At 38.1% G+C, this 19,215-nt stretch overlaps 1 protein-coding gene across 1 annotated transcript; it reads left to right on the forward strand.

Annotated features, from left to right (window-relative positions):
• The first annotated feature begins 220 nt into the window (after positions 1-220).
• Positions 221-5,425, forward strand: LOC129244122 (uncharacterized). The gene is made up of 2 exons (XM_054881738.1): positions 221-4,068; positions 4,114-5,425. The coding sequence occupies exons 1-2, from the start codon at positions 221-223 to the stop codon at positions 5,423-5,425; spliced, it is 5,160 nt and encodes a 1,719-aa protein (XP_054737713.1).
• Positions 5,426-19,215: the final 13,790 nt, after the last annotated feature.

Genomic DNA, 19,215 nt, shown 5'->3' on the forward strand with positions numbered 1-19,215 from the left:
CTCCCCGCAACATTTTTGGTCCTTCGAGCCGGATATAGTCACTCCGCTTGCCTTTTGCATATACGCATTCGCTTGTGTACATACATACGCGTAGCAAAAGGCGCAACGATTATTAAGAAAATTATTTTTGTGCATTGTGTGTACGTTTGTGCAGCCGTTCCTGCATTTAACATCGCGAAAATTCTAAAAACCCGTCGTTTGCTTTTCTGTCATATTAAAAATGTCGAATTCCACTAAAACGCGCGATTCCGCTCTCAATGCCATTAAACGGTATATGGCAAAAAGTATTGATGAGGCATTCACTATGGATGCAGAAAATATTGCAAGCTACCTTCAGTTATTGAGTGAACAGTGGGTTCGTTTTAACGTTGCTCAAGACGCTGTAGAAATTACGTGTGGTGCCGATGTTATTGAAATTGAAGAAAATGTGCGTATCCAAGCCGAAACTTGGTACTCTACAGCTTCAGCTAACTTTAGCCGCGTGAAAAATTGTCGTACTAATTCGCAAGATAGCTCCACAAAGGCATCTGTGTCTACGGTTATACGTTTACCGAAAATGGAGTTGCCCACATTCTCCGGTGACTCTACAGAATGGATTGGTTTTTTCGACGCGTTTTCTTCGTTAGTTGATAATAACTCTGCTTTATCAGATGGACAAAAGTTGCACTATCTCCGAAGCTGCTTGAAAGGTGACGCGTTGAAAATTATCAGTGGTTTTAAAATATGTGACGCAAATTACGTTGAAGCTTGGGGTCTATTAACATCGCGGTATAAGGTTATTCGTGTAATTGTGGAATCTCATCTTCGCGCGTTGGCTGAAATTAAAAGAGCTACGCATGACAATGCTGACGCAATCAAAGGTGTAATTGATGCGTTCCAACAGCATATTCGCGAGCTTAAAGCGTTGGGTCGTCCGATTGAGTTTTGGGATGATTGGTTGGTACATGAGGTCGTCAGTAAGTTGGCATTCGAAACGCGTAAGCAGTGGGAGTTATCGCTCGTTAGTGATGATCCTCCATCTTTTGAGCAACTAATAACATTTTTAGAGATAAGATGCCGATCGTTATCGATGTTTTCGTCGTCAACAACATCAGTACCAATTAAGGTTAAAACTGCATCATCAAGCAAGTCGACAAATGTGTTCCACACGATATCAAAACAAAGTAATGTGTGTGCATATTGTAGTGGACCTCATAAAATTTACAGTTGTGAAAAATTTCGTGAATTGGACTTGTCTACAAAATCACAGTTCGTGAAGCAAGGACACATATGCTTCAACTGCTTAAGTTCAGGTCACTATAAAGACCGTTGTAACAGTGCTTCCACTTGCCGCATGTGTAAACAACGTCATCACACTCTGTTGCACGGTGCTTTGCAGTCAACGACCGTTACCGCAGTGAACAATTACGCGACGCATTCGTTATGTGCTGCTGACGCCACATCAAAGGTAAGCGCAAAAACTTGTGAATTTCCAGCAAGCGTCGACGTTCCACGCGTTTCTTCATGCTTGAACTCGAGCTCCAATCCACCCATAGCTGTAGAAAGAGTTGTGCTGTTATCCACCGCATTAGTGAAGGTACGCGACTGTTCTGGTAATTGGCAGCCCGCACGTGCACTTTTCGATTCTGGATCACATGCTTCCTTTGTAACCGAAGCGTGTGTGCAACGCTTAGGCCTGCCGCGATCAACATCTGAAGTAAACATTACTGGAATTGGGTCAGCGCAAGGAGGACGAGCTAGAGGTGAAGTATCACTTTCTCTTTCTTCTTTCTCTACAAATCAATGCTTTACTGTCAAAACGTTAATTCTGTCTAAAATTACAAGCGACTTGCCAACACAGACTATAGCTACTTCATCGTGGCCACATATCCGAGGTTTATTTTTAGCCGATCCCCATTTTATGAAGCCTGGACGGGTCGATATATTGATTGGAATGGACGTTATGGATCAACTGATCTGTACAGAACTTCGTAAGGGTCCATCTGGAGCTCCTATGGCTCAACTGACGGTCTTTGGGTGGACTCTGTTTGGAAGCGTGAATGGATCTGAGCCTGATATGCCACGCTTACAGTCGTTACATTGCGATGTTCATTTGGATCGAGCATTGAACAAGTTATGGGAGTTAGAGGAAGGTCCGCAAAAAACGTTTCTTACGCATGAGGAGCGTTACTGTGAAGACCATTTTGAAACAACGCATCGAAGGGAACCTAACGGACGGTTTGTCGTCGAATTGCCGCTGAAGCCCGATGTAGCTCTGGGAGAGTCGCGAAACTTTGCTATCCGGAATTTGTTACGACTTGAAAGAAGACTCGCTTGTGACTCCGATCTTCGTTTACGCTACAATGAGTTCATGAATGAACTCATTGACATGAAACATATGCAGGTCGCGTCAGAGACTATGAATCCAACGTATTATATGCCTCATCATCCTGTTTTAAAGGAAAGTAGTACCACGACCAAATTGAGGGTTGTATTTAACGCGTCCGCAAAATCAACTTCCGGAAATTCGCTGAATGACGCATTATTTATAGGACCCCAATTGCAGGAAGATTTATACTCCATCTTACTTCGCTTTAGAACACACCGCTATGCTGTAACAGCAGATGTCGCCAAAATGTATCGTCAAATCTGCGTATCCTTAAAACACGCCGATTTGCAACGCATCGTATGGCGTAGCCACCCATCCCTGCCTATCCAAGATTTTCGCATGGTTCGCGTAACGTACGGAGTGGCAGCTGCATCTCATCTAGCTGTCCGATCACTTCAACAGACGGCAAGAGATTCGTCGAATGATTGTGCTAGGGCTGTTAGTGTTATTCTCAAGGATTTTTACATGGATGATCTACTTACTGGTGCATCTAGTAAAGAAGAACTTCGATTGTTGCAGCAAAATATTTCCGAAATATTGAGGGAAGGGGGGTTTGAACTTCGTAAGTGGGCATCGAACTGCGCTGAGCTAATCGCAAGCATTTCTAATGCATCTACGAACATATCACATTATATTGTCGACGATAAGGATGTTCACGCTTTAGGATTTATCTGGAACACAGAAGGAGACTATCTCACGTTTGCTATTAACTTGAGGGAACCGCCAGTTAAGTTGACCAAGCGCATGTTTCTATCAGATGCAAGTACGCTCTTCGATCCTCTGGGCCTGCTTGCTCCCGCTACTATAAATTCAAAAATTTGGTTTCAAGACATATGGTGCACTAAGGTAGGTTGGGATGATATCATTCCTGAGTCTATCGCAACGAAGTGGTTGGAGCATCGCATAGAACTCAAGAAACTGGCACATTTGAAGGTGAAACGTTGGTTTGGTACTGAAGTAGCTGGGTCATTTACGCAATTGCACGTATTCGCAGACGCGTCCGAGCGGGCTTGCGCCGCCGTTTTGTATGCACGAACAACACAAAGCGACGGTAGCATTATTGTGTCATTAATTTCGTCGAAAACCAAGGTAGCTCCGCTTAAGCCGACAACGTTGCCACGTCTTGAATTATGCGCCGCTCATCTTGCTGCTAAACTAGTGCGAAGCGTGCTGCACTGCTGGTCTGATCTCCGTTATCCGCTTTTCGCTTGGACTGACTCTACTATAACATTGGCATGGTTACAAGCTCACCCCAGCAGATGGGTGACATTTATAGCCAACCGCGTCGCTGATATTCAAGAAGTTTTGCCTCCCGAATGTTGGAACCACGTTCGTTCTGAACAGAATCCTGCAGATTGTGCTTCAAGAGGTATAACTCCCTCCGAATTATTACGTCATCAATTGTGGTGGGCTGGTCCTATTTTCCTGAAAAGCACTGAACAATTGTGGAAGCAGAAAAAATCTAAAGAGCACACTACAGAGCTGGGCATACGAAAGAGTATTCGTGCCCATGTGATTAATTCTACAGACCATTGGTCCGTGATGACAAAATACTCATCATATTCTAAGCTGCGTCGAGTTATTTCCTATGTTTTACGTTTTTTGACTAACATTCGGGCTAACAGACGGCTTAATGTTATAAAGCGTTTTGGTACACCGAGTTGCCAAGAGTTATTTGAAGCTGAACTTCGCCTAATAAGGTATACGCAACAGTTTTATTTTTCTAATGAAATTTCTCTTTGCAGCGCTAAAAGACCAATCCCACTTCGCAGTAGTCTTTTGCGTCTGCAGCCCTTTCTGGATGGGACTTGTGTTCTACGTGTTGGAGGAAGAATAAAAAACGATGAAATCGCTCCAGATGTTAGGCATCCCATTATCTTGCCTAAGAATTGTCCGCTTGCTAAGTTAATAATCTGCGAAATACACAAGGTCACTTTGCACGCTGGGCCCCGCATTATGCAAACTGTCTTACAACGTCGTTATTGGGTTATCGGCGCTCGTAGCTTGATCCGTAATATATACCATAAGTGCGTGAAATGCACTTATTTGAACCGCAATCTTACCACACAAGTCATGGGTGATCTACCTGTCATTCGTACAACCTACGCCCGTTGTTTTACTCACACTGCTGTTGACTTCGCTGGACCTTACCTCTACAAATTCACCCAAGGAAGAGGAGCTAAGGCTACCAAAGGCTACATTTGTTCGTTCATTTGTATGTGCACTGGTGCGATGCATCTCGAATTTGTTGGTGACCTGTCAACACCAGCTTTCCTAAATGCGTTTAAAAGGTTCACCAATCGTCGAGGATTTTGTAAGGTCATGGCATCAGATAACGGTACAAATTTCGTTGGAGCCGAGAAGGAGTTGCGCATTGCATTTCAACAGTGCATGGCTGATATTAAACTTCGCTCTTTCTTTGCGGACTCGAATATCGAATGGCGATTTAATCCACCGGCTGCACCCCATATGGGAGGTTACTGGGAGACCGGAGTCAAACGTATTAAGTATCATTTAAAACGCGTATTAGGAGAAGTTCCACTATCATACGAAGAGTTCAACACACTTTTGACTGAAATAGAAGCTTGCGTAAACTTTCGTCCACTCTGTGACAACTCTGAAGCTGCTGGTGACTTAGAAGTTTTAACTCCCGGACATTTCATAGTCGGTGAACCGCTGAAGTCAATACCGGAACCTGAGGGTCAAGGGTTTCGTGGAAATCTTCGACAGCGATGGCAAGCAATTTCTGCCATGAGACAACATTTCTGGCGTCGTTGGAGAGACGAGTACCTCGTGAGCTTACAACGTCGCACTAAATGGTTTCGTTCTTCACGCAACATTGAAGAAGGGGATGTGGTTGCTGTATTCAACGAGCCTAATCCTCCGACGAAGTGGACGATTGCACGAGTGATCAAATGCCATCATGGCACCGATGGACGCGTAAGAGTAGTTACGTTGAAAACACCGCATGGCGAATTGGTTCGCCCTATAGTCAAACTTTGCCTTTTGCCAACGAGAGGAGATTTATTTCATGAAGAAACTAATAACTTATCGTAAATGTTTTTCAAGGCTTTTCATTTTCTTTTTAATATTTTGTTTTGAACTTATTCAGATAGTTCAAGGGCGGCGGTATGTTGAGTTCAATTTAATATTAGATAAAATACTTTATTGTTTTTCAACTTTTGTTAAATTGTTATAATTTTCTGTGAGTTAAGTAGGTTTTGTTTGTAAAGAAATGTGTATAAATACGGAACATTTTTGTAAAATATTTGTGAGAAAAAATTGTAACTTTGTCAATTGAAGCAGCAAGTTTCATTATTTTGGGCAATTGTTGGATACAGGACTCTCCCCGCAGCATTAAGGATAGAGGACTCTCCCCGCAATGGATTTATAGCCGCATACAAGATTCTTCCCGAATTATTTTTCTTCCTGCAACGTTATTGATCCTTCCCGCATCGGTTTCTTCCTGCAACGTTATTGGTCCTTCCCGCATCGATTTCTTCCTGCAACGTTACTGGTCCTTCCCGCATCAATTTCTTCCTGCAACATTATTGGTTCTTCCCGCAACAGATTTGTAGCCGCACACAGGATTCTCCCCGCAACATTTTTGAACAGGATTCTCCCCGCAACAACCTTTAAAACTAATTCAACCTCCCAATAATTTATTTTAGCTTTAAATTTACCAAAAGTTTGTAACTCTTTGCTTTTAATATTGAAACCAGCACCTAATAAGTAAATAAGTGCTTTTGCTGTTGTTGTAACAGCATGCACATTCCCCATACATGGACAGGGAATGATGCTGGGGTGATACGTCCTTGGCTGGATATAGATCTGGGCCATTCCGGTAATGCAGAACCGACTGTCGTGGGTACGAACTTTATTTTCTTTTTACCCCAGGCCCGGAGTTCTCAGATGGGCCCGGACTCGAGATTATACGAATTTATATGAATTAGACATAATTGGAAAGGGCCCGCATTTGCAATTTTCCCCTGGGGCCCGGATATGTTCTCTACGGCCCTGATTATAGGCCTCTTTTATTCGCCACTTCTTTGCTCGCTTTCTCCCGCTCCGCTCAGCAATTTGTAAGTTATCAAGCCAGATTCGCCGCTAGCGAGTGTGACTATATCTCATAAAACTGGTATAACTCACTATTTTACAGGCAAATGTAGTTCAGTCCAAATGGAATCTTCGAACGCCTATAAGAGGCATATTTCGTATTTTTTTATAAAAGTGGTAAAAATGCAACAACTGCTGCTGCAGAAATAAACACTGCTCACGGAGAGGATACCGTTAGTGTAACCGCGACTGCGTAAAATAGGTTTTCAAAATTCCGAAGTGGTAACTGCGACTTGAAGGATGCCCGCGCGCTGGTTGACCTGAAGTCTTTAACTCCGACGCCTTGCTCGAACTCGTGGAAGCAGAGGCAAATTTGACAGTCGATATGATAGCTCAGAGGTTAAATTCATTGCATGGAACAGTTCACACGCACCTGGTTCAGTTGTGAAAGGTTTCAAAGCTGGGACAATGGGTTCCGCATAGACTTTCCGTCGCCAACCTTCAGCAGAGAGTGAATGTTTGTTCTCAGTTGCTGCAACGGCTTGAAAATGAAAGTTTTAAAGCTTTTTGAACCGTATCGTTACTGGTGATGAAAAATGGTTCCTAAAGAATAATCCCGTTCGCAAACGCCAATGGTTAGATAAAGACGAAACACCAGAACCGACCCCTAGGGATGGCCTTCACCCCAAGAAGATTCTCCTGTCTATTTGGTAGGATATGACCGGTATTGTTTATTATGGTATGGAACCAATCCAGACGATAACTGCTGATTATTATTCCCATCAGCTATCAAACCTGAATGAGGCACTTAACAAAAATCGACCGTCTTTAGTAAATAGACGCAAAGTTTTCACCACGACAATGCAAGTCCTCATACCGCAAGGCAAGCTGAACGAGCTCGGATGGGAGCGAATGCCGCATCCACCCATTCTCTCCGGATATTACACCTTGTGATTATCACCTTCTCCGTGGACTTCAATCCCATATGAGTAACAAGAACTACTCTTCAAAAGTAGCTATAAAAAGGGATATTGAAGTGTATTTTGGCTCCAAGGACAAACAATTTTTTGACCAGGGAATTAAAAATTTACCTAAACGTTGGTAAGACATTGTAAATAATGAAGAAAAATATATTATTGATTAATAAGTACATCTTTTTTTATTAATTTTAAAACAACCTTTAAAAAACGAACGAACTTATGGACTGACCTGATATTTATACCAGTTGCTTCATCTTTTCACCATTTGCAACGCTTGGCATTTTCTTATTAAAACAGGAAAAGACATAATTCAAACGGCGAATATAGAAGCGTCATTGGCTTTTTTTAATTATTTTAATTTTTTATAAAAATAAAAAAATATCAGCTTCCTTTTTGGTTATGTGTGTTTCAAGCAAAAACGTCCTAAGCATTTGAAAGTATATATAACAGAAAAAAATAAAAAACCGCAACATTTTTTGGATGCTATGTTATAATTCTCTACTTGTGCGGTCAAACGTCTATATAACGAAGTTGAAGGTTATACAAAATGCTTCAATATACATTCTGTAAAAAAAAAATATCGGGAATTGTTCATTTAAAAAGCGCGCGTTACACATATGCCTAATTTTTTTTTGCTGGAGTGTTGGTACAACTGTCCTCTATAATGTCGCAGAGTTTGAACGTGATCTGTTAATTAGCTTGTTTTTGGCACTTAATTATATCAGTCAACCGCAAGTGTGCTCTGCATCGAACAAAAATTTGTCTTAAATTTTGTGTGTTTGAAGGGGATTTCGTGTCCCGAATCGTTAAAAATGTTGCAGAAAGCCTATGGCGAGTGTGCTTTATCAAAAACACGAGTCTACGAGTGGTATAAGTCTTTTGCAGAGGGCCCCGATTTGGTCGCCCATGAACGTCTTCAAGGGATGAAAACGTCGACAAAGTCAAGGAAATAGTACTGGAAAACCATCATTTATGTTTGAGGGAGGTAGCTCGTGACCTTGGCGTGTCTCACGAATCAATTCGCAACATTTTACACCATCAATTGGGCATGAGACGCGTGGCTGCTCGATTTGGTCCAAGTGAGTTGAATTAAAAAAAAAATTCTTCGGAAGAAGGTGGCTGAAGACATGCTTGAGCAAGTGAATTCGGACCCAACGCTTATCCAGCGCATCATAACAGGTGATGAGACGTGGGTATATGAGTTTGACATGCAAACCAGTCAACAGGCGGCTGAATGGCGCTATGCACATGAGCCGAAACCCAAAAAACCACGTTAAAGTCGGTCAAAAATGAAAGTCATGCTACTCGTTTTTTTTGATTATCGTGGTGTTGTGCACTCGGAACTCATTTCAAATGGTTCTACCGTAAATAAAGAATATTGTTTGGAAGTTACGCGACGTTTGAGGGAGAATGTGCTTAGTAAACGTCCGAATTTGTGGAAAGAACACTCATGGATCTGCACCATGATAACGCACCGTCTCACAAGACTCGTACTGTGAACAACCACCGTATTCACCGGACTTAGCCCCCTGTGACTTTTTCCTTTTCCCAAAACTTAAATTGCCACTCCGCGCCGCTTTGAGTCGATAGATGGCATTAAGGAGAATTCGCTGAAGCAGTTGAAGAAGATCTTTTCAAGCGCGTTTAAAAGGTGCTTTGATGACTGGACTAATCATTGGCATATGTGTATTGCTTCGAATGGAACCTATTTTGAAGGCGACAAAATAAATTTTAATGATTGAACAATTATTTTGCGTTTTATTGAACAATTAGCGGTACTTTTTTGACATAATGTATTTGTGGGTATGCAATTTTAACATATGAGCTGAAAGTTTCCATGGTACTAGTTTTATTGCATTCACCTCTTTTTCAGTTAATACTAACCTTAAATGCACAGCTGTTAAAATCTCATGATATTCGATTCATTAGTTCGTGAGTTATTGTGCTAAGAGTGACGCTATTTTGGCTATTTTCAAAACAATGGATCAAAAAGAATTTCGTGTTTTAATTTTACACTACTTCTTGATGGGGAAAAAATACCGTAAAGCGAAGAAATGGCTAGAAAAGTGCTATGGGGACTCCGCTACATCAGAAACAACAATAAAATGATGGTTTGCTGACCTCAAACGTAGTCGTAGATACACCGATGATACACAACGCAGGGGACGTACAAATGAGGCGAGGACTGGAATACCAGAATAAATCCAAAAAAATCTACCAAATCGTTTTGAATGATCGAGAAGTGAAGTTGCGTGAATTAGCTGACATCGTAAAGAAATCAAAAAAAAAAACGTGTTGGCTTTATATAGCATGAGCATTTGACTATGCGAAAGTTCTGTTCAAAGTGGGTGCCGCGTTTGTTCACTGTCTTGTTTCATCGAGACAGGGCACCTGGTCACAAGTTAATCAAAATAATGGCAAAACTGCATGAATTGAACTTCGAATCGCTCTCACATCCACCAGATTTGGCTCACAGATTTTGCTCCCCGGTAAGAAATTTCGCTCGAACGAAGAGGTTACCGCTGAAATTGAGGCCTATTTTGAGCCAAAAGATAACTCGTTCTACAAAAGTGGTATTGAAATGTTAGAGCGGCGCTGGAATGATTGCGTTGTTTTTGTTGGAAATTACGTTGATGAATGAAGTTAATTTTGAACAAAAAAACGGGCCTTTGTTAGGCCCGGGACTTTTCAGCCCATGTGTTATAGCCCATTGCTTTTTAGTGCAAGTTTCAAGTAACTGGAAAATTTTTTTAATTTTTTTTTTGCTGAGACATCATGCTTTTTTTTCCATACATGCATGGGAATTTTTTTGAAGAAACAACAACTACTTGTTACACTTTTAAGAATCAACGTTCGAATTTAGAGAAATAGCCTAGCCTTCAACTTAACCTCAAGTTAAACTCAAACGTATGTACATGTCAATTGGGTGAGCACATCTCAGCGACTCGTATATGAATGTATTTACATTTCTTTTATTTTAATTTTTACAATACCAATACGTACATAAATATGTAAGAATATATAAGTGCGACTTAAGCTCATTCATCTACAGTTAAATAAATAATAAATATACACCGCCCGAAAAAATTAGAAGGCCAAGATGATTATAGAATAGAATAATAGAAAAATGCCGCAATAACTTTTCAATGCATTAATTGCTTCAAAAGTGTACTATGTAAGTTATCACTTTAAAAATTTTTATATTATAACTGCTTTTGATTGCTGTATCTCTTTCTCATAATTATATGATTGTTTCAGTTTAGAAACAAAAAATATGCCGCGTGGAAAAGCTTTGTCTTTTGCAAATGAATAGTCTAGGATATATAAAACGACTACCCAAACCTAGGTTAACCTCGCGACTCAAACAGGCCAAATTGACATTTGTAGAAAAGTAGCAATTTTCGAAAAATGAATGGGAAAGAGTTATTTGGTTCGATGAAAAAGAATTCGATCTGGACGGACCAGATGGTTCCCAAATGTATTGGCATGATAAACAGGAGAAAAATGAAGAGAGAAAGGTTCGTGATTTCGGAGGGGGTCCTGTCATGGTTTGGGTAGCCATTATTGTCAAAGGCAAAACGATTTATGTTTCATATCCATAAAATTGAATAGTGCCAAGTTTATAGAGCTTCTAATCGAAGTAACGGGTGATCAATCATGAGGTGCTTTTTTCAATAGTTAAAAAAAAAACAAAAATGTAAATTATGTTCAAAACCTTTATTTATCATTTGAAAGGACATTCTTTGACATTTACTTTTTGAATATGACTTCATTCAAATGTTGGCCGCAACTACGCTTAAGGTGGTCCATTCTGAAGGTCCAATTTTCAATCACTCGTTCGAGCATTTCGACTGGTATGTCGTGAATAACACGCGTAATGTTGGCTTCCAGAGCTTCAATCGTAGCTGGTTTATCAGCATAGACCTTGGACTTCACGAATCCCCAAAGAAAAAAGTCCAAAGGTGTGATATCACAAGATCTTGGTGGCCAACTCACAGGTCCTAAACGTGAAATCAGCTGCTCTCCGAAATGACTTCTCAATAAAGTCATTGTTTCACGAGCTGTATGGCACAGAACGCTGATTTTCATAATACAGTTGAACAATTTGTAGACGTTGTGGCGGTGTGAGTCTTTCCATGATGAAATGCCAAACGCTGTTCAACAAATCCACGATGACAGTTTGCCACAACTCGCGCGCGATCTGTAAAAAAACGCAAATGAAAAAAACTCCTCTTAATTGATCACCCGTTACTTATTATTTTTTTATGACAATTTCGATTGAGAGGGGATATTCCAGCATGATAATGCAGCCGTTCATGCATCGAAAGCATCAAAAGCGTTTTTGGCAGCGAAGAAATACCAATTTTAGAATTGACTACCTGCCCTGACCTTAACCCAATCGGAAATGTATGGGTAGTCATGTTTTAAACGGTTTTCAAAAATGCCAGACAGTTTGGTAACGCTAAAATCATAAGAAGCGCGATTAATGTCGAATGGTCAAAAATTGATCAAAGTATCAGGTCAGTCCATAAGTTCGTGCGTATTTTACCCATAATTTCACTTTTGTACGATTTTTGAATACAAAAAATTATTTGCGGAATATAGTATAACGGAACTATTTATATTTTCTTTGATATATTGTGCATGCAACAAGTGATTTTAATCGCGGATAGAAGCACGTGTTGTTAAAAAATAAAATGGAATCTTCGAACGCGTATAAGAGGCATATTTTGTATTTTTTTATAAAAGTGGTAAAAATGCAACAACTGCTGCTGCAGAAATAAACACTGCTCACGGAGAGGATACCGTTAGTGTAACCGCGACTGCGCAAAATAGGTTTTCAAAATTCCGAAGTGGTAACTGCGACTTGAAGGATGCCCGCGCGCTGGTCGACCTGAAGTCTTTAACTCCGACGCCTTGCTCGAACTCGTGGAAGCAGAGGCAAATTTGACAGTCGATATGATAGCTCAGAGGTTAAATTCATTGCATGGAACAGTTCACACGCACCTGGTTCAGTTGTGAAAGGTTTCAAAGCTGGGAAAATGGGTTCCGCATAGACTTTCCGTCGCCAACCTTCAGCAGAGAGTGAATGTTTGTTCTCAGTTGCTGCAACGGCTTGAAAATGAAAGTTTTAAAGTTTTTTGAACCGTATCGTTACTGGTGATGAAAACTGGGTCCTTTACAATAATCCTGTTCGCAAACGCCAATAGTTAGATAAAGATGAAATACCAGAACCCACCCCTAGAGATGGTCTTCACCCCAAGAAGATTCTTCTGTCTATTTGGTGGGATATGACCGGTATTGTTTATTATGAACTTCTGGAACCAAACCAGACGATAACTGCTGATTATTATTCCCATCAGCTATCAAACCTGAATGAGGCACTTAACAAAAATTGACCGTCTTTAGTGAATAGACGCAAAGTTTTGTTTCACCATGACAACGCAAGACCTTATACCGCAAGGCAAAAGTTAGGCAAGCTGAACGAGCTCGGATGGAAGCTAATGCCGCATCCACCATTCTCTCCGGATATTACACCTTGTGATTATCACCTTCTCTGTGGACTTCAATACCATATGAGTAACAAGAACTACTCGTTAAAAGGAGCTATAAAAAGGGATATCGAAGTGTATTTTGGCTCCAAGGACAAAAAATTGTTTGATCAGGGAATTAAAAATTTACCTAAACGTTGGGAAGACATTGTAAATAATGAAGAAAAATATATTATTGATTAATAAATACTTTAAACATATTTTTTATTAATTTTAAAACCACCTTTAAAAAACGCATGAACTTATGGACTGACCTGATATTATAAAAAAAAACTTAATCAAATCAATGTCTTGACGACATCTTCTTCTTCAACAAGTTATACTCAAGATTCAACTCAAATTACTAAGCTCCAAATTATAAACTAACACCAAGCACTTTATTTGTTTATTTTAAATATAATAACATTGATCTTATACTTTTTTAGAATTTTTTAGTAAATTTCGTGAAATAATTTTTATTTAAGTTTCGTGAAATGTGTGGTTATTTCAGGATATTTTTAAAATATTTACCATTACAAGTTTAGATTTTAAAAAATGCTTAGCCCTGAACTGATAATAAAAATATAAGCATTTAGTTGGTTTTATATTTTTTCCCGTGTGGTGTATATTTGTGTGTGTGTGCGAGAGTTCACTCAATGAATACATTCTCACAGTAGTACCACTTCAATATTGAACTTTTCTTGATGCTGAGGTGAATGTAAATTGTTCAAAAGCTGCTACAGTTGTTTAAATACACGCATACATACGTCATAACATATGATTCATGCATTATACATATAAAAATGCAAACATGAGCTTCTAATTTATTTTAAAACCTCGTTCAGTTAAACCTACTACGTATTTGAGGCAGCTGAAAAAAACGAGCAAAAGGACACGCCCAATTCAAATGTATAATACACACATACTTGTATACGTACATACATATATGTAAATGTCTGTCTCTAAACAAAATTATGATATTCTAGAAAGGAAATTCGGAAGCTGTACTTGGAGTCTTCTTTCCGGCCGTGAATTTTCAAATGTTTGATAGATTATTTTTAACTATAAAATTGTGCGTTGTTTGGAGGTATTTACATACTCGTACATATGTATGTAGATTAGGGCGGGTCGATTTAAAAATCGCTCATTGCTCTGTGAAAATCGTATTCTAGGGATCAAAATAAGAAACTTTGCCGAAGGAACCATACCTCTAAAACGAATTCTGATGCCCCCAATTTCAAAATATCACCATTTTTGGCGTTTACATGAAAAAATCAGCTAAATGGCTATGTTTTTTCTTTATTTTTATTTATTTATAATAATATTTATTATTTATTTATAATAATATCTATTTTTTCTCTTAAAAAATTTATTTAGTCAGAACATATGTAAATGAAAAAATTAATTAAAGTGAGCTATAGAAAATAAACTAAAAAGTTCGACCCAAATTGGGGGACATCAGAATTCGTTTTAGAGGTATGGTTCCTTCGACAAAGTTTCTTATTTTGATCCGTAGAATATGATTTTCACAGAGCAATGGGCGATTTTTTTGCCTCCCCACAAATCGACCCGGCCTAATATATATATATATATATATATATATATATATAAACAGTAATTTCATCGTGTACGGGTCTGAGAAGTTTGAACTCTTACGTCTAACAAAGCCCAAGATCGAATATGATTTTGAGATAATATAATTGATATGACTAGAGAAGGAAAAACTAGTGTCAAAATTTACTCCAAGGCATTTGATCTCATCCACAGATTGGAGGAAATTATTAGAGATATGATATGACAATATCACGAGATTTATAGTAAATGACTTGAAAACATTTTTTAAAATTTAAAGAGATACATGAATATGTACACCAAAATTCGAGTCCATTAAGATCAGCTAATATCATTTATAAATAAGACGAATAGTACGGGCCTATAACACTACCTTTAGCTAATCCAGAATTAGCAATGAAAAGGGCAGAATATTCACCCTCAAAGATAAAATTTTAATCATAAAAAGAAAACCGAGTGAGAGCCAAGAGAACCCAGTTTACACAAAAGAATTCTATGTGACACAGTACCAAAGACTTTGGAGAAATCAGTGTAGGTGCAATCAACTTGAAGTCCACACGAAAATGATTCATTACAATATACTCTGAAAACAGCCAGGTTGGGAACAGTGCACCTACCTGTTACATAACCATGCAGGTTGGAGGAAGTTAGACATTTTGTAGCAAAGTATAAGTTTTCTTTAATAATATTATAGTTTCGAATAATTTGGAAGTAGTGGATAGCCTTGAAATCGGTCTATAGTTACGCACATCGGTCTTATTGCCGCTTTTAAAGATTGGAGTAACTGTTGTTACTTTCCAATCATCAATGAAAATTCCGGCTGCAAGTGATTTATTAAAAATAATGTTTGGTGGGGTTGCTGGGATGGGGCACTTCTTAAAGAGAAGTACTGAAAGACCGTCCACGCCAGTCTGAGATGAGGATTTCAAAGTTAAAATTCCATCTAAGATAGTGACAGACATTATAAGGTTTCCAGATGAAGGATGCATATCCTACTTTAGAATTAGAACTTTCGAGTTAGATTTATAACAATGAAATATCTATCAAAATCATACGCAGAAGGTGATAGAATACAGAAAGTCGTGTATGTCACGACTCTTAAGGGGCTGGCCCAGTGCAGGCTGGTTTTGCGTGCTGTTCTTGCTCTGTTTGGGTTTGAAAAGTTGAATATTTAATTTCAAAATAAAACTATTTTAGCTTACATACGTAATCATATAACTTTGAGTGTAATATTTATGTAGCTAAACCGGCATTATTATCTAGGCATGGCATAGTTTTTAAAGCATTTTTTTTAAATAAAATTGATATTTCGCTTAGATTGCTGGACTGTTTACTTACCGATAAAGCTTTACCAATAAGAGAATGCATTCAATTCAGCAATACCTCTATCGTTGATAATATAAATTCGTTTCTATATCAAATGGTCTAACCCCCATTTTTCTCTAAGCTCAAATATTTTCTACCTACCTACTAAATACTAACTTCATTAAACTTCTTACCAATTTTTGGTATTCTACCATAAATGCATCCAGTGATATGCAGTATGAAAAATCCGATTTGTATAGGAGGTGTCACGCCCCATTTCTAGCTATTACCAGTTTTCATGCAGGTGTTAGGTATTAACCTTATATAATCTCTTACCAAATTTCAGTTGTCTAGCCCAAATAATTCCGGAAATATGGACAATGAAAAATTGAATTTACATGGGAGGTGCCAAGCCCCCTTTCTCGTTTTTCTCAGTTTTCTTGGAGGTGTTAGGGATTAACCTCATATAACCCCTTCCCAAATTTCATTCGTCTAGACTAAATACTTCCAGAAATACGGACTGTTAAAAAATCCATTTGCATGGGAGGTGCCACGCCCCCTCTTTAGTTATACGCAGTTTTTGTGGATGTGGTAAGGATTAATGTCATATAACCCCTTACCAAATTTCAGTTGTCTAGCCCAAATACTTCCGGAGATATGGACAATGAAAAATTGCATTTATATGGGAGGTGCCAAGCCCCCTTTTTCGTTTTTCTCAGTTTTCTTGGAGGTGTTAGGAATTAACCTCATATAACGCCTTCCCAAATTTCATTGGTCTAGCCTAAATACTTCCAGAGATATGGACTATAAAAAATTCCAGTTGTATGGGAGGTGCCATGCCCCCTTTTTCGTTATACGCAGTTTTTCTGGATGTAGTAAGGATTAATGTCATATAACCCCTTACCAAATTTCAGTAGTTTAACGTAAATACTTCCAGAAATACGGACTGTTAAAAATTCCAGTGGTATGGGAGGTGCCACGCCCCCTTTTTCGTTATACGCAGTTTTTCTGGATGTAGTAAGGATTAATGTCATATAACCCCTTACCAAATTTCAGTAGTCTAACGTAAATACTTCCAGAAATACGGACTGTTAAAAAATCCATTTGCATGGGAGGTGCCACGCCCCCTCTTTAGTTATACGCAGTTTTTGTGGATGTGGTAAGGATTAATGTCATATAATCTCTTACCAAATTTCAGTGGTCTAACGTAAATACTTTCAGAAATACGGACTGTTAAAAACTCCATTTGTATGGGAGGTGCCACGCCCCCTATATATATCAAAATATTTTTTAGCCTATGACCATCCCGGTAAGGTATCCAGTTCGTGTTTCAAATTTGGTTACGATCGGTTTATGCGTTTAGGACGCAAGTCGATCTATAGATACATACATAATTTGAATTTTATATATACATATATGTAGATATATAGATTATTAAATTATTAATTAAATATGAGAAGGGATGTTGACAGAAATTTTCTAATTTGATTTTTCTGTCACGTATACGCAGTGTTGTACTTGTATGGGAAGTTCGCATAGTAACGAAAATGAAGCAGACCATCATCTACTTTAACTGTGGTATATCATGTGGAGAATCCATCGTCGAACGGCGTAGTTGGTTGAAAGCACGTATAATCCATAAATTCTATTCACATTCATAAAGCAAATATTGTAGGTATATGTAATATGCATGTAAGCATGTACAACTGAGGCACGTTTTAAACACTTCCCAAAAAAAAAAAAATAATTATGCCGACTTAACCGAAAACATACACAAATTTTAATCAATGATATACGTCTTTTGTACGTTCGTTGGAATAAGCGAAAAACAACAAAAGCAAATACGTTTAGGTAAACTGATGTTGTATTAGTGACAAGTTGTTGAGAAATAGTGCGCTTAATGTGAACTTAAAGTTAAATCAAAGCCATGTAAATCAGACACTCAAACTTTATACCAAATTTAGAAAAAATGCATCTCAATTTTGCACTTCTTAATATGAAGTCTTAGAAAAAATTTCGAGTATGCATTTTTATAGTCCAAAGGTTTTTGTAGCAAACAAGTTTTAGTTGCAAAAATTGCGCTGAAGTTTAAAATTTTTTTTGGTGCGTGCAATTTTTTCATATAAAAAGTACAATTTATAAAAGAACTGGAATTGGTTCTTTTTAATTTTTTTGGTAAACTGTCATGCGCATTTTCTTCCAGAAGAAATTTGTTTTTATATGGAATAAAGTACAAAATGTCGTCTGAAAAGAGAGATATTAAAAATCAAAGCGATTTTTCACTCGCTTAAAACTTGCCATTTCTTAAATTTTATGAGTCATGTTACTGCGTACTCGAACATTTTCTAAAAATTGCGATTATAAAGTTCAAAATTTAGATGAAAGCTTTTCGAATTTTTCTAAATTTTATATACAGTTTGAAAGTTTTATTTATGTGGCTTTGGTTAAAGAAAATTTCAAGAGTCATATTGCTATGCATCAGAAAATTTTCTAAAAATTCCGAGTAAACGACTTAAAAATTTTGGTGAAAATTTGTTGTTTTGGCTAAAGAATGAACAACATTTAAAAAAATTACAAAAAAACCTAGCTGAAAAAAAATTGTAATTAAAAAAAGAATCATAGTGCACTCAGTTATGCTCGCCACTGTACATACACTCATTGAGCCAGTCATATAAGAACGTCACAACTCAAAAACTCAAGAAAAACGGCTTCAAAGTTTTCAGATTACTGTTCAGATTTAAAAATTAATTTTATTTTAAATATGAAACTTTTGCTGCAAATGAGTGGTGTGTGTATGTATATGCACATATATACATGTAAAGGCTGCTCAGATTGAAGAGCGACCCGAAGCCATTCAAGAACAGCCATTACATCTATTGAAAAAAACTGATTGGTGCAGCTTCGTCTCGGACCAGTGGATTGGCCATCAAGACCGTGCCTTTGGACTCTTATTTGTGGAGATATGTATAGTTTAAATGCTTTGTGGATAAACCAGCTTCGATTGAGGCACTGGGAACCAACATTAATAAAGTTCTTCACGAGGTACCGACCGAAGTCCTCCAGCGAGTCGCGGGTCATTCAAAATTGGTGTTTATGGATGGCCGAATCTACGCGCAGTTGCGGCCAATATTTGAAAGGAATTATCTTTAAAAAATAAATGTCATGTATGGTTCTACACAAAAAATGATAAATATTGCCCAATCAATTTGAATTTTTGTTGTTTTATTTCACTTTAAAATCCGATACCTTTAAATTCATCACTCCCTTTATATGCAAATTAAAAACACATGTATGCATATAGATTTTTTGTGTTGTAAATATAAAAATTTAAATTCATTAATTTTTTGACGTTTGCGGGAGCGGTCAGCAACTATTAAATAACTGGTTGTTAGTTGCCACAAAG

The sequence above is a fragment of the Anastrepha obliqua genome, chromosome 4, assembly GCF_027943255.1.
Source record: "Anastrepha obliqua isolate idAnaObli1 chromosome 4, idAnaObli1_1.0, whole genome shotgun sequence".
In the NCBI taxonomy this organism is placed as follows: Eukaryota; Metazoa; Arthropoda; class Insecta; order Diptera; family Tephritidae; genus Anastrepha; species Anastrepha obliqua.

Coding starts and splice junctions, on each gene's coding strand:
- LOC129244122 (XM_054881738.1), top strand. CDS start 221: ATGTCGAATTCCACTAAAACGCGCGATTCCGCTCTCAATGCCATTAAA. Junction 4,069..4,113: donor GCTGAACTTCGCCTAATAAG/GTATACGCAACA, acceptor TTCTCTTTGCAG/CGCTAAAAGACCAATCCCAC.